General features: G+C 44.8%; 1 protein-coding gene across 3 annotated transcripts; it reads right to left on the reverse strand.

Moving 5' to 3' along the window:
- Positions 1 to 1,309: 1,309 nt before the first annotated feature.
- LOC123403840 lies at positions 1,310 to 15,671 on the reverse strand. Of its 3 annotated transcripts, none has more exons than XM_045097761.1 (13): positions 14,512 to 15,658; positions 14,236 to 14,416; positions 10,837 to 10,949; positions 10,584 to 10,685; positions 10,128 to 10,197; positions 9,589 to 9,644; positions 8,655 to 8,705; positions 6,173 to 6,277; positions 6,034 to 6,078; positions 5,857 to 5,968; positions 3,278 to 3,465; positions 2,445 to 2,531; positions 1,310 to 2,074 (listed from the first exon to the last, which is right to left on the reverse strand). In XM_045097761.1, the coding sequence occupies exons 1-13, from the start codon at positions 15,439 to 15,441 to the stop codon at positions 1,904 to 1,906; spliced, it is 2,211 nt and encodes a 736-aa protein (XP_044953696.1). In that variant the 5' UTR covers positions 15,442 to 15,658; the 3' UTR covers positions 1,310 to 1,903. The 3 variants fall into 3 exon arrangements, with proteins under 3 accessions (XP_044953696.1, XP_044953695.1, XP_044953697.1); XM_045097760.1 differs by having other exon boundaries at positions 10,584 to 10,688; positions 14,512 to 15,656; XM_045097762.1 differs by lacking the exons at positions 1,310 to 2,074; positions 2,445 to 2,531; positions 3,278 to 3,465 and adding an exon at positions 5,233 to 5,672 and having other exon boundaries at positions 10,584 to 10,688; positions 14,512 to 15,671.
- Positions 15,672 to 27,621: the final 11,950 nt, after the last annotated feature.

Here is a 27,621-nt window from a genome sequence, read left to right on the forward strand (position 1 = left end):
CCATATTGATTGGATCCGGGTCCGCCACGCTGTTTTGGTTGGACCGTTTGGCTGGTGAATCGTCGTTCGCCACCCGATTCCCGGTTTGATTCGCCATCGTGGTGGAGACTAGGACCTCGATTGAGGTTGCGCTCCGGGATTTTGGGCACCTCGCGTTCCGTCGCCCTTTTGGGTCGCCCGAGCTCGCGGTCTGGGATGAGATGCTGCAGTGCATCGCCCTCAGCTCATCCGACGTCGATACTACCGTGGACCGCAAGTCTTGTGCCTGGAGCCCTCGGGCCACTTCTCCGTCCGGTCCTTGTACCGGGCCATCGTCCCATCAGCTACCCCGACGGCTCTCACTGACATGTGGGGCATTATGCTCCCCTGAAGATCAGGATATTCATGTGCCAATGGATTCGGGGCCGGGTTCCCTCTCGTGTGGAGGTGCTCCAATGCAATGGCCCGGGCGACGGGATCTGCCCTCTGTGCGACGTGCTCGAGGATTCCAATCACATCTTCTTCTCTTGCGTCACTGCTCAATTCCTGTGGAGTTGCTTTCGCGAAAGCAGTTGACGGTCAGTGGTGCCATACCAATGTACCCGACATGTTCACAGAGATTCAGTCCGCCCCCTCGTCGTCCCGCCACATTAGGTGGCCGACCATCGGGGTACTCACTGGATCATCTGAACTATTCACAATAAGCTTGTGATTCAGCATGTGCCCCTTTGACGTGCCACTAACGCAACGTTTAAAATGTATGGTTTTCTGCAGCTGCCACTTAGCCGTCCTTCCAATCGAGACGCCATCATCAACATCCTTCGTCTCATGGCTCTCTGCATGACGTCCCCGCTTCCTCCAGAGCACGATTAGTCTGTTATGGCTATCACACCACATCACATTCCCGATGTGCATCTATGTGTGTGTTGGACTTGCATGTGTTTAACTTCTATTGATCAGGACGAAAGCCTTTTTTGATAAAAAGAAAGCCTTTTTTGATAAAAAAGGTGTGAGATTAAAATACCTAGACGTAGAACTTAACTTGTCTACATACTTACATTTGTTAAGATATACTCCCCCCCCCCCCCCCCCCCCGCCCCGTTCCTAAATGTCCTAAATATTTGTCTTTTAACTTTGTTCCTAAATATTTGTCTTTTAAAATATTTAAATATGGACTACGTACAAAACAAAATGAATAAATCTATATTCTAAATTATATCTATATAATCTCTAAAAAGATAAATATTTAGAAACGAAGGGAGTAATAATTTGTTGTCGCCTATTCGAAACCCTTTGAATATATCAAATAAAAATTGCTTGACATGCCAAATGAAAAGGTTAAATCACATGGTGTGCAAACACACCCAAAATGGTTTGCTAGATTTATACGTTGAAACAAATCATAATTTACCATCATCGCTGAAAAACTAAGGTTGTCTCATTCAATATTTAAACGTTTCCATCTCATGTAAAGAATACACCCATTGATGTGCGGTTCACTTCCCGTCATTCTGTGTTCCCGATGCATCTTGTGGGGTTGCTCTTGAAATGGCAAGTCTCAGAAAAGAATTCTGAATTGCTGAGAGGATCTCAGTGAGTTTGCAGCTACAACAACTCAAGAAGGGAACCAAATTCTTGCCACTTCTTGGTGAGCCAAAAGAGAGTACAAACAGCACAAGCAGGAACTAATGCTTCTTTCGACTGCGTCCTGTGGGGACTGGTAGCAAGAAGGCAGTAAGAAGAAGCCCATCTGTGTCCATTAAATCTTAGAGCTGCCATATGCCAATGGAGCAACAGGACTAACAAGCCAGTGATTCCGGGCTGCCTGTGCACTGCTTGACCCCGGACGTTCGAGTACCCAGAGGGCCATACAACTGCAGATTGCCATCCGAGGCTTCTCAGTCATGGCTTACTCATGCTTCCCTTACTCATCCTTCCCGTTGTCGAAAACCCCAATATGATGTTTTCTCTTGTCAAAAACTGCCCTGAAGGATTGACCTTCATCGCGAAGTTGCTCACTGAATCGTCTTTTTGTTTCATTGTTTACTTTATCCTTCATGCCTGTGGAATTATCTTCAGCCAAGGGGTTGGAGACCTACAAACAATGATCATCAATATAGCAAACTCGCAGGAAGCAAAGACTTGGGACTAAATAAAATTGCCAAAGGGGGCCTCGGATAGGATAGATAAAACCCAACTAAAATAGAAGGCCTTTCAGAAAAATACTCCCTCTGTAAACGAATGTAGAACATTTTTGCAGTTTAAATTAAACTGCAAAAATGTCTTACATTTGTGTATAGAGGTTGTAGAAAGCAAGGGAATATATGCAAACAAGTGATTTGTACAAAATATTAGCAGGTATGTCAAAATATGCAGAGGATGAATAGCAGCAGAAAGTAAGGTGCTACTAACAGAACAGTGCAGTCATTTAACTGCCATAATGTTAGCAGTGGGTTAATACTAACCAAATTGTACCCTGATCCAGGTCCTATGATTAAAGATGAGGTGAATCTCCTTTTGGCTGCACCGATAGAAAATCCACCCTTTTCAAGCTGCAAAAGAAAGGAAGATTGAGCATAACAAAAAAGAAGTACATTATTTCCATTTTAAGCAAATAGTGTAACCCAGACTTGAGTGAAGGAGCATCACGTCGTGACTACAAAGAGGTAAACAACTGCACAGGTGCAGCCGATGTAACTTCTATTTTGGAATAATCAAAGTATCTACAAAGGTTCAGTAACTAAATACAAAGTATCCAACTAAAATCCATGTTTTTGTAGCTCAGAAACTAGAACTATATTTTAATAATGACGCAATTTTTCTTGCACTCCAGAGAAAAGTGCAGCCAAGGATCAAGCATAAGAGCCTGTTTGGGACTGCTCTGCTCCTTAAAATTCAGCTCTGCTCCAGAAAAGACAAGCCAAACGGGGTAGCTCCGCAAAAAAACTAGAATCTGTGGTACAACTTCAAAGTTTTGATGAAGCTCCTGAGAGGGTGCTCCAAAAAACTCTAGAAGCTGGAGTTGGGGGGAAATTACCCACCACTGCCACCAGTAAGTGGATACCCCTTCATTTCTTTCCCCTCAACCAATCAAATAGATTCTTCCCACCAAATTTTCTATTCTTAAAGTTGGAGCTAGATGGAAGCCAAACATTCTCTTGATAGTGCTATAGCTTCTGTATGAAACTGCTCCAAAGTGAATTTGATGAAGTGAAGCTGATTTTGGTGAATTGAAGCAGTCCCAAACAGGCCCTAAATAAAGCAATATGTTGAGCTTTCACTAAAGCAATTGTCATACCCGATCACCCCAAGTAAGTGTTTTTTGATGAGTGCCATATGTCTTGGACAGCCCAGAAAGAGTATGTGTACTTCCATCTGCATGCTTGGACTTCTCAGTATCGTCATCAAAATCTTTTGACCATTTGCTCTGTCCTAGCTCCTTAATGTCATCTAAGTCTTCTTCATCTGATGAGTCCCACTTGTCCCCTGGCATTAAGAAAACCAACCCAGAAGAAAGTATGCACTAAGATTCAGTAAAAATATAATGATAATAACATATATCGAGCTCAAGTGCGCCACCCTTGCCCATGTGGGAGGAGTTTGTCTGGCAGGGCAGAGGTTCCAACAACTATGTGGGCAGGAGACCCACAGTAGGTCAGGTTAGTTGGATCATAAGACTAAGTTGACAGATAACAAAAATGCCAGCATACTGACAAGGTGATGCCGTGATGGTGTTTGCTTCATTCCTATAAAGCCAGCTCTGGGTTGACATGATGTGGAATGACCATTCGACTACAGGGGTTTCTATCAACAGAAAAGAACATTCAACTACAGGAGTTTCTACACTTGGGGTGTATTTGGTTCGGGTCACAGGGTGAAATGCAACGGATCCATCCGCACCTAGGCCTCATCCTTGTGTTTGGTAGGAGTGGAGAACTAGAACCAACCTATTCCCCTGAATGGAATATTCAGCCCAGATGTGGAATGCACTCGTACCTCCAATTTGGAGAAATCACACGGAACGCCTCTCAGCTCTCACCTCTCCCCCGACTCACTCACCCCCAAACCCATCCCTGCACAGCGCCGCCACTCCCCCTCGATCTGCGACTGCGCCAGCCACTCCCTCATCTTTCCCTCTCCGGAGCCGCCTCTCCCTCACCTCCCTGTCATCTCTCCCTATCCCTCGATCTCTGGAGACGCCGCACTAAGGGCCGAAGATGGCAGCGGGGACTGCAAGGGAAGCAGGGGTGGTGGTCTAGCAGCGGCGTCGGAGCAACTGGGCTGGCTAGCGGCGGCGGAGGAGGAACAGCAGCAGCAGAGGAGCAGTGGCAGAGGCTCGTCGTGAGGCTGCGGCAATTTCGCCCTGCTGCTCGGCTCGGCGTGCAAGCTGCAGCGAGTACCTGAGTACTCTTCATGCATATGGTTACCCCGGCCCAGAGCTCGTCGTCACAGGCCCGTCGACAAGTCGCCGGCAGCCATCCGGAGCTCATTCCACCTGTCACCTGAAGGTAAACATGCCCTTCTGCCCCGTGTTTGTCTTATATTTATGATGCCATTGCATATGCAGATGATGTGCACATAACTGTATGCGAGTATATAGCCATGATGCAAAATTCAGTTTTATGTGTCTGGTCATGCTAGGATTGTTGCAAGAGTTGGTTACGTGAATTGTTAAAGATGAGCAATTTGTGTGAGTTCCAAATTTTGTGATGAATCCCAAAGCAAATTTGATGTTTCAAAGTTTGTAATGAGGAATGATGTGTCCTGTAATTGCGCATCGTTAGTTGTTTCTGATGCAAATGCAAGAGCAATGCTGTTGAAAATTGCAATAATATATTATTAAACATACTTTGCAGGGCTTCTTCAAAATTTTGATAAGCTTAAAGCATAAGATAAACTGTGGCCAAGGATATGTCATCAATATGTACTTCCTCCGTCTTTATTTACTTCGCATATTAACTTTGTCTCGAGTCGAACTTTGTAAATTTTGACCAAGTTTATATCTTTCCTACTTATAAAGGTTGGAGTTGGTGGTGAGTTCACATGTGGGACCACACAAATAAACAAATGTACTACCCACATGTGGGACTAGCAACCTTCCAAGAGATATAAATAAACAAATGTTACTTTTACTAGGTGTGAGACCTATCTCAAATAAACAAATACACTGCTATCCTAATATGGGAATAACATTCTTGTAAAAACACAAATTATAAATGCAAGTATGCCTCAAATTCAAAATCAAGGTCTTGATTTTAGGTTCTCCTCCCAACCAATTCTTTCGGTTCCATGTCATAGCAGAAGAGGGCAAACAAATTACAATTCAATGCGGCGACTCACGCCCATTCTCCTATGTTCCAAATTCAAAATGTATCTCACTATAAATATTACAATTCTTTCGGTTCCATGTCATAGCAGAAGAGGGCAAACAAATTACAATTCAATGCGGCGACTCACGCCCATTCTCCTATGTTCCAAATTCAAAATGTATCTCACTATAAATATTGTGAAGGACCTACTATGGTCGTTCGAGACTCTTTAGCAACTGCAACATGATCTTTTGTTATGTTCGCGCTCTCTTTTTAATGGTGAACCTTGCAACAGCCGCAAGACACCATCATCTTATGATGATCTCCTAAGCCAGTGGTAATTCCTTGTTTATTATGGCTTCGTAGCAACGCACGGGTATTGTGCTAGTATACAAAAAAATATTAACATCCACAATACCAAATCAATACCATTAGAATCATCACCCAATATATTAACTTCATGAAAATTTTGTTATTGTGGAAGTTCAGGTTGGTTTCGATAAACTTGGTCAAACTTTATAAAGTCTGACTTAGGTCAAAACGGAGTAAATAAAAATGGAGAGAGTACCTTGATCAGGTACATCATCTGCTGATTCAGGTATAGCCTTCTTTGAGCTTCCGGACTGGGTGTTAATTGCCGTATCATCGGCATCATCGGTATCCTCTGTGTCCATATCAACCTATTTGACATATAGAGTCATGAGAAAGTTGGTCTCTTCACAAATGACTGGTCCAATAGTTTTACCTCTTGTATAGAATGTTCATGAAGATTGTCACCATGGAATAAAGACTGAAGATAAAGGTGCAAATGATTAGAAACATCATTAACTATATGTATCTAATATAAGGTATTGCGAAACATAACAATACTATCAAGAGCATACATGTGTATCTAGTTGCAGATATAGTGGTGGAGCTTCCTCCCAGTCAGCTGCCATCTTTTTGATATCATCCAATGTAAACCCATGCACATTCCTAGCAGCACAGCCCTGTGTATTTCACAAGATATATAAGACATTCTACGACAAGGAATCTATTTTATCAGAATGTAGATCTCATACAACTACGTATATTTTCGACAAAACTACCGCAAAGCTACAGCACTAGGAGAAGTTTCACGAAAATGCACATACTTATCCTATCTATCATAAAACTGCATCTTCAAGGTGTACCTATTCTGCCTATGGACTACAGAAACATTCAAGTTGCACGCATTTGACTGAAAGCTTTCTACCTTGGCAACTACACCATATAGTTAACATATCATAAGCACCACAACTTCAGGTATGTATTTCATCTAAATCTGAGAATGGTTTTATCTAAACCGGGTATGCTGGGTCAGTTTTGCCTCATAGTTTTGTTTGGTTCAGGTATAAATTGGTCCAGTTTGAGAACAGGTGGGTTTAATTTGGTTTCTCGTGAGAAACGGCTGGGTATGGTCAGGTACGGGCACGGGCACGAACAGGTACAATTCCACCTTAGTTAAACCTACAGCTCTCACCTGGTTGGAAAACTGATTCGTAGGTCTCTCTCCCCAGATAGCTCTTAAAACAACCACAAGACGATAGGCCATGGCTCTCGCGCCCGCGACTGACGGCGCTTGAGAAGGCAGCGGCCTGTCGGGACAACGAATGCACAATACACCTATGGGACCGAGAGGATCCCTTACGGTTCGGCGGGGGGAGAGGGCTGCGCCAAGAGCAGAGCTAACAGTCAAGCGCGAGGGAGATCTACCCAGGTTCAGGCCGCTCGGAAGCGTAATACCCTACTCCTGCCTTGTGTGTATATTTGATGTCTTCTAGAGTTCGAGCTACAGGAGCGTTACGCCAAGCACAACTGCTACGTACTGAGGCTCTGAAACCCTAGAGGTTGTGTATGGGAAGCTATGCCAGTTCTGGGGGTGGCTAGCTGCGGAATGACTAAGTGCCGAAGTGCATGCCCTGGCCCTCCTTTTATAGGTCAAAGGGGTCACCAACGGTGGCAGCACAGGACACCCACGGGGTGCACAGTGAAACAGTGCACCCACGGGACGTACGGCCAAGTACAGTGTTATCGGCGTCTAATGACAGACGCAATAAATGCTTCGTCAGGCGTTCCAGACATGGAACAGGTACGCGTCTCCTCGGCGCTGTTCACCCCCAGATATCTCGACACGTATCCTGGAGGATTGACATGTATCAAGTTAAGAGGGGCAGCTGGCCGCTGCGCTGGCGCAGAGGTGAACTGGGACCTTGCCGGGAGCGGGTCGTATTGGTGCTTCGCTAGGTCCCCCGGCAAGGATCTTGTCGGGGCTTCGCTAGCCTCCCCCGGCAAGGATCTTGCCGGGGGCTCTGCCTTTGGTCTTCAGTCTTTTGGGCTTGGATGTCTCCGTTGTGGTCTTCCGCGGTCTCCCGGCAAGCCTTGCCGCAGGTGTGGCTGCAACTGCCCGTGCGCAAGTAAGGGGCGCTAAAGGCCCAAACTTTAGTGCACCAACACGGCCGCCGCCCGGATCGGCCTGCTCCGGCCACGTCCGCGACCACCACGCCCAGATCCGGCCTCCCCCGCGACCGCCGCGCCCGGATCCGCCCTGCTCCAACTCCTCCCTGGGGTCAGCGCGTGGGACTCTCGCGCCGTGCTGATCACTGTGTAGGCGGCGGCCGCTGGCCTCCACGCTCCGGCTGCCTCCGTGGCCAACAAGCCCAGACCTAGCTCCCGCGTCGACTGCTCTATCCTCTCCCTGGGTCTGCTGCTCTTGGATGGGCCTCATGCGTCGTAGCCCGCGACGGATGGGTTCACGCCGCGGCCGGCCGACCCTCCTTCTCCAACCTCTGCAGCCACTACGTCAGCTAGATCCGCGCGGCTCGCCTCGCTCAGCGTCAACCCGATGATGCCCGTCTCCCGGCGTCCCCTGCAGCCCCTCCCAATGTTATCAGCTCAACCCGAAGCGACATCTACCCGAGGCGTTGACCCATTGGAACGAATGGGTTCCTAGCCATTTTAGTAAATGGTTTAAACCCACAGATGGGCACTAGGTTCAGTTCGGTTTGGGTGCAAAGATTTGAGTGGTTTGGTTTTGGTTGGGCCGATGAAAATATTGTATGGGTTCAGTTTGGGTTGGGCTGATAAAAATATCGTGCGGGTTCAGTTCAGTTATGGTGCAGTTTATAAACCATTCTCAAGTTTATTTTCATCAGCACTGCATATGGACTGTCTCCCAATCCATATTCTTACGAAATGGTACAAAAATAGATAATTGGTAACGAGTTCTTAACATTGATGATCCATGACTTATTCAACAAAGATATAATTGGTAGCTGTGTGAAGTACACAATCACATATTTACAACAAGTTAGGTCTTTCTTATTATGTGATACTAGACGAACTTACTGTTGGATCCTTGTATGGTGCCTCGAGCAAGTAGACCTCATAGCCAGATCTCTATAGAAAAACAGAATCAGTAACCTACTATCAGAAAAACAATGATATTTTTCTCAGATTAGGAGACAACAATAATTCAGACAACCAAATTCCAAACAACGAGGTGGTGCAATAAAGTGCCTCCTCAAATGCATAAGATCTTATCCAGCAAGTTTTGGACCTCAACAGTTGATTCTCGATGTATACAACAGTCATTGATCAAACCCTTGCAACTGCATGTTTGATAGCTATTACGCAAACCATATAAAGCATGTCCCGGTATGTAGTTAACTGCATAGTGCATACAGAAACATGAACAGACCAGAAGAGAGAGAGTGCTCTTCTCCACAGGCATAAACATGTACACTCACATGAGAGAGAGAGAGAGGTTGAGCTCTTTGTGCCCAGGCATAAACACATACACGCAGCCAGAGAAAGAGAGAGAGAGAGAGAGAGCTATTCACACGCAGCCATAAACACATACACTCAACAGACATGGAGAGAGGGAGAGAGAGAGAGAGATGAGTGGGTTTTTATGCTTGTTTTTAGGTAAATCATTGCATAACATTATGTATGTCACATGGATATATGTGAAGGGGGCTGCCTATATGACACGAGAACAACTAGTATAGAGCAAAAAAACACTCAACAAAAAAGGAGGAAGAATAAGTCACTACTGTGGCAAACAAATTCAATTAAGACATGCAACATTAATATGCAAATTCAAAACAGTAATACATCTCGAGTACTGCCTGATTTGCAGTTGACCCTAAAACATGCTTTTTGAACAGGAATCCCCCTCTTGTTCTTAAGACAAAAATGGTGTGGTTTAAATATTTAAGAAAAGCTCCAGGTAAGCAAAATAAATTCTCGCAGTTGACGCAAAAGAGACTTGAGGGTTTACCTTCGCACTTGCCCAAAATTGAGCAAAATCAGCTACCCGCAGATTGCGGTCATCCACTAAAAACGGTCAGGGATACCAGCAATAAACATGTCAGTTACCACAATCCAGCATCCGCCATTGGTGAAAATAAAGGCATCGCCTGGTGCATTGTATGCCGCGACGACAGCTAAAATGTTGCTTAACTGAATGTTTTTGAACAATAAAGAATATAAACTCCCGAGACAAATGGGCACCCAACCACTGTCTAGAAAACCAATGTCATAATTCCCACAAACTAATCGCCAAAATATTTGATAATTAATAATGTGGAGAAAACCATTCGATATTCATATTAAGATTGGATGAATCTTGACAGGAAAAAAATAGGAATGGGACTCATTCAACACTCCATGAAACTTACAAGCAAAGACATAAATGAGGCAGACTATAAAATGCAAGGCAAAACAACCAAAGCAGTTATCACCAATGCGAAATAAACTGTTGAGTCATCATAAAGCATGTTGCATCATTTAACAATAATATTTAGAATAACTTCATACCGATCACAAATGTGAAATTCCCTTCATCAAGGGTCTTCTTAAACGCGTTTAACATGCTTGATCTGTAAGTCTGTCAAATGGAGAAGAAATTAGACTTCTTATGGTGGAGCTTTTCTTTTTAAAATGCAGCTGATAACCGACGCTCATATCCACAGTCCAGGTAATTCTTTCTGTAGGGAACCTTACATTATCCTTACATTTAATGCCAATTTCAGATACTATCTCGTTCTCTATACATGCATTGTAAACTCATGGGAAGGCGATATCCATATTTCAACAAATATGAAGAACATTTCTTTACATAAGGTTGCACTACATCAATGTATTAAATAATTGCCTGCTTGTTAATATCAACAGGCGATGCTACAGTTAGCTATAGCAGGTTCCCAATAATTGGCAGGTGCATTCAACATGACAAAAAGGAAGTAATAGACAAGAACAAATGAGATACATCACCTCCTCCATTTCAGGCTCATAACAATATTCGATCACTTTCTTAGTCAATTGTTTCCGTCCTTTTGATGCAGTAGAAAATTTAGATCCTTCGTTATCTTCGACCTTCTAAGAGCAATTTAGCACAATATCAGTTACAAGACAAATTATCCATAGAAAAAGCATGGCCATGATGAGCATTTCTGAAAGTCCGAGCCAAGAAATGAATGGTCGACAGTACACAATAAACTGTGTCCACTGTTCAGTTTCTACTGACCTTCTCAACCTCAATCATGAAATAATCATCCATCGAGTGAATTCTGGGTGCACTTCCACCACTCTCAACTTCAAGATCACGCAATGCCTTCGCAAGGTAGCTCTTTCCACTACCTACAAGTTCTATTACTTGTCAGAACTGTAACCGTTGTGAAGCGCTGACATGAAATGATTTGATCCTATCATAATAGATAATTATGTGCACCAAAATAAACCATAATACTACTCCTTCCCCACCCTACACATATGTCATTTTTGGGAAGTAATTGGTCATGAAGACTCAACTTAGGTATGTTAAGAAAGCAACTTATCTATATTGAAGGCCCAAGGGGCATATATATATTATTACATATGACTTGAGGTGCAAGGAAAGTAAACATAGACTAATAAGGACTCCTAGACTAATACTAATACTAATAAGGACTCCTAAACTAATATTAATACTTCCTAACACCCCCTCTCAAATGCAAAGCGTATGCAATAACATTGCATTTGAAGAAGTGTAATACTAAAAAAAAAGGATAATCCAAATCCGCGTCTTGAGAGTGTCGTCCTAGCATGAAGAGTCTTGAAAACTTGTCAAGTCGCCGAAGGAGATAACGAAGAGGTGGCACATCATAGGTAGACACCGCATCACTTGAAGATACAAGATAAGTATCAAGAGAAGATGGGTTGTCAAAAGAAGATGGCACATCAAGAGGAAGGCACCGAAGAGATGGCACATCAGAGGAAGACACCGCATCACTTGAAGATACAACAAAAGTATCAAGAGAAGATGGGTTGTCAAAAGAAGATAGCACATCAAGAGAATAAAACATTGTGCAGAAAATCATAGTCCTCGGCAACCGTCGGCAAAAGAAGCTCGGCGGATAAGACACGATGGACGTAGATCGACAATACAAAAAGAAGTCCAGACAATCCTATAGAAAACAACAAGGGCAAGTAGGCCACAAAAGTTGCATAGAAAGGATCAGGATCGGAGAAAGGCTGACGGACTAAGGTATGGTGGACTCGCATGGCATGAGAAAACACAAAATATCAACGGATTTGGTGGACGCAGCGGAAAACAAAGAAAACTAGAAAACACACACTAGATTAGGGATGATGGCAGCGGAAGAGAAAAAATAATATCATGGCGGCGAAGGCCAATTCCAACCAGAGTGTGCGTGAGACGGTCCTGACTATGTAGAAGGTGGTTGCTCAGTGCGGGAAGCCTGAGTCACAATACCAGCAGTACCCGTCGAGGAAGAACCTGAAGCAGCGAGCAGACGCTTAAGTCTCAGAATATCCTGCTCAGTCAAAGCGATGGCTGAAGCTGTCGAGGTAGATGACGAAGTCTCTGTAGATGATGATTGCGCCTGGCGCAAGTGAGCCTCCTCATAAGCCAAGACCTTCTCATCATAAGCACTCACAGCGGCCGCAAGCTCGTCTATATTGCATCAAGAGCTTCGACTTTGATTGCATTGCCAGCAGCGGATGCTTTCACAGCAAATGAAATACCAATTGCCGTTCTTTTAAGAAGTTCCTTGCCTTACTAATGTAATAGTTACAGAAAGCTCTTCCTTCCCCATCCGCCCTTTTCGGTTTAATTGAATAAGACCGGCCTGAGCCATACTTCTAATTATCGAGGATACACAGATGGCTGCTGCTTTTATTTTCACCTGCGGTTCTTCTTCTTATTTAAGGGATCAAAAGTATCTTCCTCAAAAAGGTCCTTAACCCCTTGACCTAGAATAGAACCAAATTTAGCTATCACCTACGAATCCATCTCATATATTCCATATTATGCCTTTCTCAAAGTAAAAAAGCAAAAGTTTCTAGCCTCCATCAAGGGAAAACCTTTCATATCTGCGCACAAAAGGCTTCCGGTTGTTTGATCAAGAGAGCAAGGAAGAGCCGGTGGGGTCGGCGGAGTAGGAGCCATGGGAGGAACCGGACGTGGCGGACAACAGACCTCGCCAGAGAGAACTCCCCAGAAACGGATGCCACGCATGTGAATGCGCATGAAGCCAGTGAACTCGGTGTAGTTAGTACCATCGAAGATCACCGAACAGCGAGGGACAGCAACATAGCCAGATGCAGTAGACATTTTTTTTACCTTTTTTTTTAGAAAGCAACTCGATCAACTAAAAGCAGACCAGGACCAAGCCTTCGATCTGGCAGAAGCACCTGCTCGTGCAGGCAAGGCGGACGGGATCGTGAGCAAAGAAGTAGAACGGGCAAAGCACTCCTTGGTAGCAGACTGGAAAAGAGACGGAGTCGGCGTCCTGGGCAACAGCAGCGGACGGCAAGAGCGCAGACAAGCAGCAGGAGATGGTGTCCGACGGAACGGCAGAGGACGGAACCCACCTCGGGGTAGCCTTCTCCTCTAGGCAGGTAGACGCGGCGGCAGCTGATCTGGCGAGGGGCGAGATTCGAAGAGAGGCGAGATCCAGCAGGGTGGAACGAAGATGACGGGATCCGGCAGAGGATGCCAGAAACCGGATCGGGAGCCAGCGGACGGGAGAGTTGCAGAAGACCTGCGGGCCTGCAGGAGAGGTAGCATCAGGAGGATCGGGGAGCAGCAGCCTCGATCCCGGCCAGGAGCGGGACGAGCTCGAGCGGGACCGGTAGCTGCGATCGGGGTGGAGGAGATCGGCCAGGGAGGCCCGCTGCGAGCGAGACAAGATTGGATCGGGAGGGCGAGTTGCGGTGCCCAAAAAAATAACCTAAGCTCTAATACCATGTTAGGAAAGCAACTTATCTATATTGAAGGCCCAAGGGGCATATATATATTACATATGACTTGAGGTGCAAGGAAAGTAAACATAGACTAATAAGGACTCCTAGACTAATACTGATACTAATAAGGACTCCTAAACTAATATTAATACTTCCTAACAAGGTAGTACCTTGTCTCAATATTTTCCCAGGATCTTATAAGATATATCACCATGCCACGATGTACTTTGTGACAAAGCCATCTATATTGTTTCATATAAACAGTGAAGATACTTCTATAAGTAGTATTGGTAGAGAAAGTTAAACAAGTTTGTTTATACCTCTCTAGAAGCAACATATATATATATAAACGGAGAGTAGGAAGTTCATCATGCATATTCATGTTTGTTTTCTATTGAAAATGCCATCAAATAGATTATAATTTGATCAAAAAATTCAGGAACTCCCAAGTAATGTGTCCGTGTTTCATGTATATGTAAGAAAGGCAATATGCACTCTTAAAGGACAACAGGAACACTGCAATGATAAGGTCACTGCTTATGGTAGTATCAAAAGGTTGAGCACTTCCCATGGCATATCAGACCTAATGTCATTTTACTGACTAGGATTGCCAACTTTGTTGCACTTAATAATTAGACTACTTAATGACTATGAAACGTTAACAACGGTATGAAATAACCTGGAAGCCCTCGCATGATGATAACAATATGATCAGGACGTGAAGCACGAAGGGGCTGCTTGAACAAGTCGCATGCATTAACAATATTGACTTCCGCATTGTTAAAAGGATGTGTGTCTTGTGTTAGCCTTCTATCTCCCAAATGCTGATCCGATTGTTGTCGATGTACGAAATCTACCCCCTGGAGAAACACGCACATATATAACGATTAATACTTTTGACTTCTGAGTGGCAATGATATATTATAAGCAAAGCATCCAAGTGCATGAAGAGAACCTCATTTTGGTTGGGTCCATTGTAATAATTTGCGTTCAGCATCAGGTGGGATTGATGCAAGGTGTTATCACTTGGTGGAAGTGATGTAGTAGCCGGAGAACTGCAGAGGACAGGAAACAACGACGAGTTTGCTGCCGGCAGAGGTGGCATTGCATGGTAATCTGGGGTAGAAGGCACTGGAGGATCTGGCGGTGGCGGGACAACACTCGCATGATGACGCCAACCGCGGGAATCATAATGCTTTCCTGCCTCAGCATGTTGAGGCACTAGAGGAAGTGGTGGAGCACCAGGCGATGCTTCAGGGCGAAACTGATGATGGCGATGGTGATCACGGTCGAAATACTTCTCCTGAGATCCTCCTACCGAATCTAAAGCACTATACCTATCAAACGGCATCGGCGGAGGTGGCATCCTTCTGACCAGATCGTAATCAGTGAAATTGCCTCCCTGCGCATAGGGGTTATTATAATTTTGATGGGGAGGATAAGCTCCATCTCCTCCATAGCCGAAACCATCGGGTGGATACGGTTCGCCATGCCACTGTGCAGGCGGCAGCTGAGCGCGGCCATGACCATGCTCCCGGACCAGCCCGAGCAGCCGCTCTCCCTCCACGGAAGATCTGCCTAACATTGGCGGGTAGGGAAGGGGCGGGCCGGTGAACGGAGGCGCCTCCCCCACGCGCATCCTCTTGTGGGGGCCTTCCGTGTCGAGGAGATCGTACGGGTGCGGCCCCGGAGGAGCCCACATCGGCGGCGGCGGGTAGAAGGGGGCGTGGTACTGCGGCGGGGGAGGAGGGGGCGGTGGGTGGAGATCGTAGGGAAAGGGGTGGGGCGGGAGAGGCGGATGCGGGCAAAAGGGGAAGTGGGGCGCGGTGCAGACGGGGCAGAGGTCGTTGCCGGCGCCGGCTGGGAAGCGCCATGGATGATCCATGAGGAAGTGGCCGCGTGGGTTTGGGGATCTAGGGTTTCGAGGGAATAATCAAGGGGTTGCTTCGAGAAGTTCTTTGGGGTTCTGCAGATGGCTTCGCCGATTTGGGGACGGGGCGAGGAGGCTCTGCGCAGCTGCTCGAAGGAAGATGAGCTGGTCCGATTGTGCCGAGGACCGTCGTAGAGGAGATAATTGCAAGTATCATCCCGAAAGCTGGCTGCCAGGTCCAATCCACTTGAGGAAGTTGAGAATTGCTTCAATACGATCCTCGTACACGAAAATACGTTATCAATACGGTTCTGGATCTTGGACAGCCAGTCCCCGCTTTGCGCGCCAGCTACGTCTCGCGAATACTCAGTATGACACGTCACCGCGTGGCCCACCCGTCAGACTTGACCCCACCCGTCAGCGCAGAGCTGTGATAATTTTGCACTCAGCTCCTTGTCTGTTCTCGATCCCTTTTCCTCTCTTCCCTGATTGAAAACAGAGAAGAACACAGAGTACTTCGAGCAGGCACGGCGGCGAATGGTCGACGACCCAACGACATTCCGATGGTAGTTCATGTGGTGGCGGAAGCGACAGCGACGGCGCCGCAACCCATGGGGTGGAGTTGGTCAACGATGGACCGCCGGCGAGGCGGCTCCAACCTACGGTATGATTCGTTGATAGCACATCATGATATTATATATGGAGATGAGATTGGAAGAGCTAGGAAGATTGCATATGATATTATATATGAAGATGAGATTGCACAATACAACTTGTTGTGGGACTATGCAATTGAACTGAGGAGATCAAATCCTGGAAATACTTTCTTTGTTGAGCTTCCAGATAAGGGGCAGTTTCAGAAATGTTACTTCTCATTTGATGCATGCAAGAGGCGGGTTTTATCTGCTTGTAGACCTATTATTTTTCTAGATGGTTACCACTTGAAGACACAATATGGTGATGTTCTATTAAGTGGAGTTGGAATGAACCCAAATGATTGCATATTTCCTGTGGCTCATGTAGTAGTGCCAAGTGAAGACACAAAATCCTGGAGGTGGTTTTTGACTGCACTAAAGCAAGATCTTGACATAAATAACACACAACTTTGGACCATCATGTCTAACAAGCAAAAAGTAATTTACTTTCATATTTTATTTTTCATGTACAATAAAGTATGTTATGTCAGTGCTTAGGAATTTCTAATGTTTGAAATGGCAATGTTTTTGCAGGGTTTAATTAAGGCAGTAAAGGAATTGTTCCCTCTCTCACCACACAGATTTTGTGAGGCATTTATGGCAGAATTTCAACAAGAACTTCAAAGGAGAGGCCTTAAAGAACCAGCTTTGGAAATGTGCTAGAAGCACTACAGAGGGCAGGTTTTGGGAAAATATGAACCATATGTTAGTGCTCAACAAAGAGGCACATGATTGGCTGGATGAGTTGGATCAAAAAACATGAGTTAGGGCTTACCAAAATGATTTCCCGAAGTGTGATGTCTTACTGAATAAAAATTGTGAAGTATTCAATAGGTACATTCTAGAGGCAAGGGAGATGCCAATCATAAGCATGTGCGAGAGGATCAAGGGCCAGAATATGAGAAGGAACTATGGAAAACAACAAGAGACTTTGAAGTGGCATGGGACTATTTGTCCAAAGATAAAAAAATGGATAAGAATATTGAATATATATTTGTCCAATTGTGAACTAAGGTTGTCTCTTTTGTGAACATGTTTGATGCACTAAGTTTGTCTCTTATGTGCTACAGATACAATATATATGCAAGCACACATTTTTGTTTTCATAACAATCATCACATTGCAACATACTAGTAGATAATTAGTGAATTACGTTCCAGGTTCACAAAAGAGGGACTACATTGATGATAAACTAAACAACGTAGATAGCCTAGAACACTACAGAAACTACAACATAATTAGTACATATAGATCAACCGTCGTTGTCGTCGACTTTGGCAAGGAGAGTGCTGAATTTTTGTAAGCGTGTCAGGTCCTCCCCTTCGTTTGGCAACCATTCATCCGGCAGGTCTTTGGCTAGCAGAGGACCACGATCAATAACCTCTTTCAAGTGATAGATGACAGGATAGACTAGCGTCTTCTTCTTCTTCGACGAGGACGACTCGTATGATGACGCAATTTGTGTAAGCGCGTCAGGTCCTCCCCTTCGTTTGGCAGCCATTCATCTGGCAGGTCTTCAGTTAGCAGAGGACCACGATCAATAACCTCTTTCAAGTGACAGATGACAGGATAGACTAGCGTCTTCTTCTTCTTCTTCGACGAGGACGACCCGTACGACGAAGCTTCTTCACGCGCGACCAACTCCTCAAGTGATTCCGGAGGAGGATCCGTACACAGCGCAAGCTTAGGCTCCGGTATCTCCACGTCCAGCACCTTGGCCACTTTGGATGGGTCACGGAGCCACGCCATTACCTCGAGCTCCCGTCGGTTATTTGGCGGTATCATCTCTATCAGGTCATCACCCAAATCCTTCAAAACACCTTTAATTGACTTCATCAACCAAGCTTGATCTGGAAGCCCTTCGAAACTTAACTTCGTCTTGTACTCCAGACCAGCCGGAGTGGCTCGAATGTCTCTGAACCAACGGTGAAATTTGATCCACCGGTGGCAGCACTTGAACTTCATTGATGATTGCAGCACCAGTGTGCACTTCTCCTCTGTTGACAAAAACAACCACAAGTCATGCGGGGGGCACGCTACCTGGATGCTCACCTCCGACCGCACGATGCCACGGCACACCTCGATGCTGGCCTAGAGAGCCGTCAGCGTCACAACCTGTTGGGCGTCTCCAACCGCACTGGCCAGGAGAACGAACTGGCGGTAGCGAGCCTCTGGTGCATCCATCGATGGCGTCCGTGCCAGCAGGACACGACTCCTCTCTGGACGGAGACACGGCTCACCATGACGCCAAACCTCCTGTGGGTAAGCCCTCTCCAGCAAGTTGCGGCTGGATCCATCACCAGCGACGACCGTCGCCACCGTACTTCGGTCGTCTTCGCTCTCCACATCTAGGGAAATGGTGGCGGAGGACACGCTCGACGCACTCATCACCACAGGAGAAAACTAGGGATTGCGGGTCGGATTTGGGGATTTTTTCCCCTCGAACTGGCTCACCTCCTTATCCACTCAGCACTAGGCTCTGCGCTGACGGGTGGGGTCAAGTCTAACGGGTGAGACACGCGGTGACGTGTATACGGAGTATTCACAAGACGTAGCTGACGCGTAGAGCGGGGACTAGCTGTCCAAGATCCAAGGCTGTATTGATAACGTATTGTCATGTACCAGGATCGTATTGAAGTAGTTCTCAACTTCCAGGACTGGATTGGACCTCGCCTCCAACTTCCGGGATGGTAGATGCAATTTTCTGCTCGTAAAGTCCTAATTTCTATCGTATACTCTTGGACATGGACCTCAGCTGATTTTGAATCATTTTTGAGCAATGAGAGGCTCTATTTTTTTAACACACTATATAGACGCTCATACATGCTTTGAAGAGTCTCATTCTTAGGGCATCTCCAACCATTCGCCCCCAAGGCCGTGAAATAGCGTCATTTCGGAACGAGCCGGCGCTAAAATCAACCTCGGGGCGTTCAGGTTCCCATCAGGACCCCACACGTCGTTTTTCAAATCAAAATCGGACCAAATTCGAAGAAATTTAGGTGCTTTTAGACGAAATTTAGGCGATTTCATTCAAATTTGCACAAAATTTAAAAAACTACGTCGCCGTCCTGCCGTCGCTAGCCTAGTTCATGTCGAGGAGCTAGTAGAAGGTCGTGTAGTCGCCGCTATCGTCGTCCTTCGCGTCGTCCTTGCTACAGCCTTGCCCTGGATCACCGATGTGGACAGGTCCAACGTATCTATAATTTTTTATGGTTTCATGCTATTATCTTGTCAAACTTTGGATGTTTTGCATGCTTTTTATTTATTTTCTGGGACTAACTTATTAACTCAATGCCAAGTGCCAGTTCCTGTTTTTTTTCATGTTTTGACCCCTTTCAGAGGAGATTTTGAAACGGAGTCCAAACGGAAGAAAATCCCCGAAAAGATTTTTTCTGGAACGGAAGAAGATCGAAGAACTTGGGAGCCAAGCCAGAAGAGCCCGAGGGGCCCCACAAGCCCCCACCCCGCGGCCAGGGGGGCGCACCATCCAGGCTTGTGGGCCCCCTGGAGGTCCCCTGACCTAGATCTTGCTCCTATATATTCCCAAATTTTCCCAAAAAAATAAAGAGACGATCGCAATCACTTTTCCGTCGCCGCAAGCTTCTGTCTCCGCAAGATCCCATCTAGGGCATGTCCTGGTGCCCTGCCGGAGGGGGGATTCGGACACGGAGGGCTTCTTCATCAACACCATGACCTCTCCGATGATGCGTGAGTAGTTCACCATAGACCTACGGGTCCATAGCTAGGAACTAGATGGCTTCTTCTCTCTCTTGGATCTTCAATACAAAGTTCTCCATGATCTTCATGGAGATCTATCCGATGTAATCTTCTTTTGCGGCGTGTTTGTTGAGATCCGATGAATTGTGGATTTATGATCAGATTATCAATGAATCTTATTTGAGTTTCTTCTGATCTCTCTTATGCATGATTTCATATCCTTGTAATTCTCTTCGAGTTGTGGGTTTTCTCTGGCCAACTAGATCTATCATTCTTGCAATGGGAGAAGTGCTTGGTTTTGGGTTCATACCGTGCGGTGACCTCACCCAGTGACAGAAGGAGTAGCGAGGCACGCATCGTGTTGTTGCCATCAAGGGTAAAAAGATGGGGTTTTCATCATTGGTTTGAGATTATCCCTCTACATCATGTCATCTTGCTTAAAGCGTTACTGTGTTCGTCATGAACTCAATACACTAGATGCATGCTGGATAGCGGTCGATGTCTGGAGTAATAGTAGTAGATGCAGAAAGATCGGTCTACTTGTCTCAGACGTGATGCCTATATGCATGATCATTGCCTTAGATATCATCATGACTTTGCGAGGTTCTATCAATTGCTTGACAGTAATTTGTTCACCCACCGTGATATTTGCTATTATGAGAGAAACCTCTAGTAAACACTATGGCCCCCAGGGTCTACTCCACACCATATTTTCAGCCTTACACTTTTTACTTCGTTGCACTTTCCGCCTTCAGATCTCACTTTGCAAACAATATTGAAGGGATTAACAACCCCTTTGAAGCGTTGGGTGCAAGCTTGTTTGTGTTTGCGCACGTACTTTGGACTTGACGAGGCCCTCCTTCTGGATCGATACCTTGGTTCTCAAACTGAGGGGAATACTTACTGCTCCTGTGCTGCATCACCCTTTCCTCTTCAAGGGAAAAAACGATGCAAACCAGAGAAGTAACAAGAAGAATTCCTACGCGTGAGGGAAGGACTTTTGTTGTCGTAGCAGAAGAATTTCTGGCGCCGTTGCCGGGGAGGAAGATCAAGTCAAGAACTCATCCAAGTAGGTGTCGCAAACTCGTCTCTTGCATTTACTTTGTTTGCCAGTTGCCTCTCGTTTTCCTCTCCCCCACTTCACCAATTTGCCTTTTTCGTTCGCCTTTTTCGTTCGCCCTTTTTCTCGCCTGCTTTTTGTTTGCTTGTGTGCTTGCTTGCCTGCTAAAGCGCGAATGGCCCCACTAAGGGATTTTGATGCTCGCTTTGCGAAGCTAGAAGAGATTGAAACTAGTGTTAAAGGCTTCATGTCTACACAGTTTGAATATAATAGTTACTTCCGTAGAGAGCTAAAGGAGCAAAATTCTTGTCTGGCTTTTATGAGTAGAGAAGTTGATGATATGGCCAAAGAATTCCTTGCGCTGAATTCCCAGTTTGCTCGTCTTGAAAAGCTAGTGGGCCAGATTTCTGATAAGCAAGCTACTTTAGTCAATAAAATGGCTGCTAAACCCGAAACTCGTGATGAGAATCACGAAGATCTTAAAGTGCTTGGTGTGACTCCCATTGAATCTTTGTTTTCTTGTGTCAAACCTAACGATTATGGGACTGTATATGAATCCACTTTGGTTGAATAGTGCCCCAAGGATTCGAAGTCCATCTATCTTGATGCTAAAAGCATTAAAAGTGGAGTAGAAGACGATAAAACTTTGAGTAGTAATGAAATTACTACCGTGGATTTCAAGGAATTCAATTATGATAGTTGCTCCTTGATTGAATGCATTTATTTGATGCAATCCATGTTGAACTCTCCACATGCTTATAGCCAAAACAAAGCCTTTACCGATCATATCGTCGAAGCTATGATAAAAGCTCTTAAAGAGAAACTTGAATTGGAAGTCTCTATCCCTTGAAAGCTTCATGATGAGTGGGAACCTACCATCAAAATCAAAATAAAAAACTATGAGTGCAATGCTTTGTGTGATTTGGGTGCTAGTGTTTCTGCGATTCCAAAGTCTTTATGTGATGTTCTGGGTTTTAATGAGATTGAAGAGTGTTCTCCTAATTTGCATCTTGTTGATTCTACTGTCAAGAAACCCTTGGGAAGGATCAACGATGTTCTTATTATTGCAAATAGGAACTATGTACCCGTGGATTTCATTGTGCTTGACATTGATTGCAATCCTACATGCCCTATTATTCTTGGTAGACCTTTCATAAGGACTATCGGTGCTATCATCGATATGAAGGAAGGGAATATTAGATTTCAATTTCCTTTAAGGAAGGGCATGGAACACTTTCCTAGAAAGAAAATAAGTTTGCCTTATGAATCCATGATGAGGGCCACTTATGGTTTGAGCATCAAAGACGACGATACGTGATTCTATCGCTCATATGCCTAGCTAAGGGCGTTAAACAATAGCGCTTGTTGGGAGGCAATCCAATGAATTTATATTTTTCTTTCTGATTTGTTGCATCCACACTTTCATAATTCTGTTGTGATTGTGTTTTTTGTGTTTCTTTTTGTGTTTGAGCCAAGCAAAACCTTTATGACTAGTCTTGGTAATGGTTGTTTGATCTTGCTAGAAAAAGACAGAAACTTTTCGCTCACGAGATGATTTTTCATTTTTATGAAGAAAGAGCTTTTGAGTTGATTATTTTTGCTGCTGATTGATATGCCTTTTCCCCAGACCTCATAATTTTTCAGATTTTTTGAGGTACCAGAAGTATACGGAGTATACAGATTGCTACTGACTGGTCTGTTTTTGACAGATTCTGTTTTTGTTGAGTTGGTTGCTTGTTTTGATGAAACTATGGTTAGTATCGGGGGTACTAGCCATGGAAAGGTGAGAATACAGTATCCCATCATCAATATAGATGGAATTCAAGTTTGCTACAGTACCAAAAGAAGTGGTAGTTTGTTTTTTTGTACTAATGTTATCACAAGTTTCTGTTTAAGTTTTGTGTTGTGAAGTTTTCAAGTTTTGGGTGACGTTCTCATGGACAAAGAGATAAGGAGTGGAAAAAGCTCAAGCTTGGGGATGCCCAAGGCATCCCAAGCCAAATTCAAGGACACCAAAAATCCTAAGCTTGGGGATGCCCCGGGAAGGCATCCCCTCTTTCGTCTTCAATCCATCGGTAACATTATTTGGAGCTATATTTTTATTCACCACATGATATGTGTTTTGCTTGGAGCGTCTTGTATCTTAGGAGTCTTTTATTTTTGTTGTGTCACAATCATCCTTGCTGCACACCTTTTTGAGAGAGAGAGACATGCACTCATCGTGATTTTGCTAGAATGCTCATAGTGCTTCACTTATATCTTTTGAGCTAGATACTTTTGCTCTAGTGCTTCACTTTTATCTTTTGAGCTATATACTTTTGCTCTTGTGCTTCACTTATATCTTTAGAGCACGGCGGTGCGTGATTTGGTAGTTGGCTTATGCTATGAAAGCAGTCCCAAATGTGCTAGGTACCCAAAGAGGATGCAAAAACTTCCATCTTCATGTGCATTGAGTAGAAAGAGAAGTTTCGATTCCTCTCAATTAGTTTTGAGACGTGGATTCGGTAATATTGAGAGTTATGTTAGTAGGGTGTTGTGAATCTAGAGATACTTGTGTTGGAGTTAGTGATTCCCATAGCATGCACATATGGTGAACCGCTATGTTAGGAAGTCGGAGCATAATTGATCTATGGATTGTCATCCTTTGTGTTAAGGTTGGGATCGCGCGATGGTTTACACCTACCAACCCTTCCCCTCGGAATATGCGTTTATCACTTTGTTTCGATTACTAATAAAAACTTTCGCAATAAGTATGTGAGTTCTTCTTGACTAATGTGAGTCCATGGTATAGATGCAATTTCACCTTCCACCATTGCTAGCCTCTCTAGTGCCGCGCAATTCTCGCCGGTGCACAAACCCACCAAATTCCTTCCTCAAAACAGCCACCATACCTACCTACTATGGCATTTTCATAGCCATTCCGAGATATATTGCCATGCAACTCCCACCGTTCCGTCTCATGACTTGTGCTGTCACTCTCATATTGTCATTGCATGATCATTAGATAGCCGGCGAGATGTTTCAACGTCATACGCCATGCTATATCGTTGCACATCCCGGTACACTGCCGGAGGCATTTCCTATGGAGTCATCATCATTGTGATCTTTGAGCTGTGACTAAATAAAAGTGTGATGATCATCATTATTAGAGCATTGTCCCATGTGAGGAATAAAAAAAAGAGGCCAAAGAGCCCAAAAACAAAAAAGGGAGAAAAGAAAAGAAAAAAAGAGAGGCCTAAGATCCCAAATAAAAAAAAGGAAATGAGAGAAAAAGAGAGAAGGGACAATGCTACTATATTTTTTCCACACTTGTGCTTCATGATTAGCACCATGTTCTTCATGATTGAGAGCTTCTTGCTTTGTCACTACCATATGCTAGTGGGAATCTTCGTTTTATAACTTGGCTTGTATATTCCAATGATGGGCTTCCTCAAAATTGCCCTAGGTCTTCGTGAGCAAGCAAGTTGGATGCACACCCACTAGTTTTCCTCTTGAGCTTTCACATACTTATAGCTCTAGTGCATCTCTTGTATGGCAATCCCTACTCATTCACATTGATATCTATTAATGGGCATCTTCATAGCCTAATTATACGCCGAGTCAGTGTGACCATCTCCTCCTTTTTGTCTCACAACCACCACCACACTCTATTCCACCTATAGTGCTATATCCATGGCTCGCGCTCATGTATTGCGTGATAGTTATAAAAAGTTTGAAAAGTAAGAGTGCGAAAACAATTACTTGGCCAATTCCGGGGTTGTGCATGATTTACATTAATTGTGAGAGGATGATGGAGCATAGCCATACTATATGATTTTGTAGGGATAACTTTCTTTGGCATCGTTATTTTGAAAGTTCATGATTACTTTGCTAGTTTACTTGAAGTATTACTATTTTCATGTCAATAGCAAACTATTGTTTTGAATCTTATGGATCTGAACATTCATGCCACGTGAAAGAAGTTGCAAAGGACAACAATGCTAGGTAGCATTCCACATCAAAAATTCATTCTTTATCACTTCCCTACTCGAGGACGAGCAGGAGTTAAGCTTGGGGATGCTTGATACATCTCCAACGTATCTATAATTTTTTATGGTTTCATGATATTATCTTGTCAAACTTTGGATGTTTTGCATGCTTTTTATTTATTTTCTCGGACTAACTTATTAACTCAGTGCCAAGTGCCAGTTTCTGTTTTTCCATGTTTTTGACCCCTTTCAGAAGAGATTTTGAAACGGAGTCCAAACGGAAGATAATCCCCGAAAAGATTTTTTCTGGAACGGAAGAAGATCGGAGAACTTGGGAGCCAACCCAGAAGAGCCCCAGGGGCCCCACAAGCCCCCACCCCACGGCCAGGGGGGCGCGCCATCCAGGCTTGTGGGCCCCTTGGAGGTCCCCTGACCTAGATCTTGCGCCTATATATTCCCAAATATTCCCAAAAAAATCAAGAGACGGTCGCAATCACTTTTCCGCCGTCGCAAGCTTCTGTCTCCGCAAGATCCCATCTGAGGCACGTCCTGGTGCCCTGCCGGAGGGGGCATTCAGACACGGAGGGCTTCTTCATCAACACCATGACCTCTTCGATGATGCGTGAGTAGTTCACCATAGACCTACGGGTCCATAGCTAGTAACTAGATGGCTTCTTCTCTCTCTTGGATCTTCAATAGAAAGTTCTCCATGATCTTCATGGAGATCTATCCGATGTAATCTTCTTTTGCAGTGTGTATGTCGAGATCCGATGAATTGTGGATTTATGATCAGATTATCTATGAATCTTATTTGAGTTTCTTCTGATATCTCTTATACATGATTTCATATCCTTGTAATTCTCTTCGAGTTGTGGGTTTTGTCTGGCCAACTAGATCTATGATTCTTGCAATGGGAGAAGTGCTTGGTTTTGGGTTCATACCGTGCGGTGATCTCACCCAGTGACAGAAGGGGTAGCGAGGCACACATCGTGTTGTTGCCATCAAGGGTAAAAAGATGGGGTTTTCATCATTGTTTTGAGATTATCCATCTACATCATGTCATCTTGCTTAAAGCGTTACTCTGTTCGTGATGAACTCAATACACTAGATGCATGCTGGATAGCGGTCGATGTGTGGAGTAATAGTAGTAGATGTAGAAAGTATCGGTCTACTTGTCTCGGACGTGATGCCTATATGCATGATCATTGCCTTAGATATCGTCATGACTTTGCGTGGTTCTATCAATTGCTCGACAGTAATTTGTTCACCCACCATGATATTCGCTATTATGAGAGAACCCTCTAGTGAACACTATGGCCCCGAGGGTCTACTCCACACCATATTTTCAGCCTTACACTTTTTACTTTGTTGCACTTTCCGCCTTCAGGTCTCGCTTTGCAAACAATCTTGAAGGGATTGACAACCCCTTTGAAGCGTTGGGTGCAAGCTTGTTTGTGTTTGCGCATGTACTTTGGACTTGATGAGGCCCTCCTTCTGGATCGATACCTTGGTTCTCAAACTGAGGGAAATTCTTACTGCTCCTGTGCTGCATCACCCTTTCCTCTTCAAGGGAAAAACTGACGCAAACCAGAGAAGTAACAAGAAGAATTCCTACGCGCCAAGGAAGGACTTTTGTTGTTGTAGCAGCGGTCTGCACCGGCTTCTCTTCGTGGCTATCATCGAGGACGATGATGCCGCCCTCTTCACGACCGCGACGCCGCACGGCGATCTTCTCCAAAGCGCGGCGCTGGCGCTCCATTTCCTCCCGAACGTAGCCGTCGTGCAACCACTTCATGCATGTGCCCAGGTCGGCGGCCATCTCGACGTGCTCCTGCTTGACGGCCACCGACGACGTCGTTGGCTCCTTCTCCTTCTTTGGCCTCACCAATTGAAGGTGGTCGGGGGGAGGCGAAGGTTGGCGGAGGCCCTTGATACGTCTCCAACATATCTACTTTTCCAAACACTTTTGCTCTAGTTTTGGTCTCTAACATGCATGGTTTGAGTGAAACTTACCCGGACATATGCTATTTTCAGCACAACTACCTTGATGTTATTTCTGTGTAGAAATAAAATTTCTCAACATTGAACGAAACTTTTTGTGAATTATTTCCGCCATTTATAAGGATTTATGGAGTGAAGACCCACTGGAGAAACGCTGTCAGGGGGCCACAAACCAGCAGGGCGCCCCCTTGGCCACGCCCTGATGGCTTATGGGGACCACATGGCTCCCCTGACCCTAATTCCAGACCTATAAAATCACATTCGGAGAGAAAAATAGGAGAGCAGTTTTCATCGTGTTTCACGAGACGGAGCTGCATCCACCTCGTGTTCTTCCTCCAAAGGGCTGATCTGGAGCCCGTTTGGGGCTCCGAAGAGGGGGATTCGTCGCCATCATCATCACCAACCCTTCTCCATCAACACCGCCATGATGCTCACTATCGGGAGTGAGTAATTCCTTTGTAAGATTGCTGGACAACGGTGGGATTGGATGAGATTGATCATGTAATCAAGTTAAGTTTGATAGGGCTTGATACCTAGTGTCCACTATGTTCTGAGATTGATGTTACTATGACTTTGTTATGCTTAGTTCTTGTCACTAGGGCCCAAGTGCCATGATTTCAGATCTAAACCTATTATATTTTCATGAATACGAGAGTAATTTGGATCTTATCTTGCAAGTAGTAGTTGCCTATTGCGTGTCTTGGTCCGCATATCCCAAGGTGACAATAATTGGGATTCTTTCCGGTGATTGCCG

The sequence above is a fragment of the Hordeum vulgare genome, chromosome 6H (assembly GCF_904849725.1).
Source record: "Hordeum vulgare subsp. vulgare chromosome 6H, MorexV3_pseudomolecules_assembly, whole genome shotgun sequence".
In the NCBI taxonomy this organism is placed as follows: domain Eukaryota; kingdom Viridiplantae; phylum Streptophyta; class Magnoliopsida; order Poales; family Poaceae; genus Hordeum; species Hordeum vulgare.

Excerpts from the sequence above, each read along its gene's own strand:
- LOC123403840 (XM_045097760.1), bottom strand. The coding sequence starts at position 15,441 with ATGGATCATCCATGGCGCTTCCCAGCCGGCGCCGGCAACGACCTCTGC. Across the intron at positions 8,706-9,588 it reads AATTTTGGGCAAGTGCGAAG|AGATCTGGCTATGAGGTCTA; the intron begins GTAAACCCTCAA and ends GTTTTTCTATAG. Across the intron at positions 6,079-6,172 it reads ATCTGCAACTAGATACACAT|TCTTTATTCCATGGTGACAA; the intron begins GTATGCTCTTGA and ends CTTTATCTTCAG.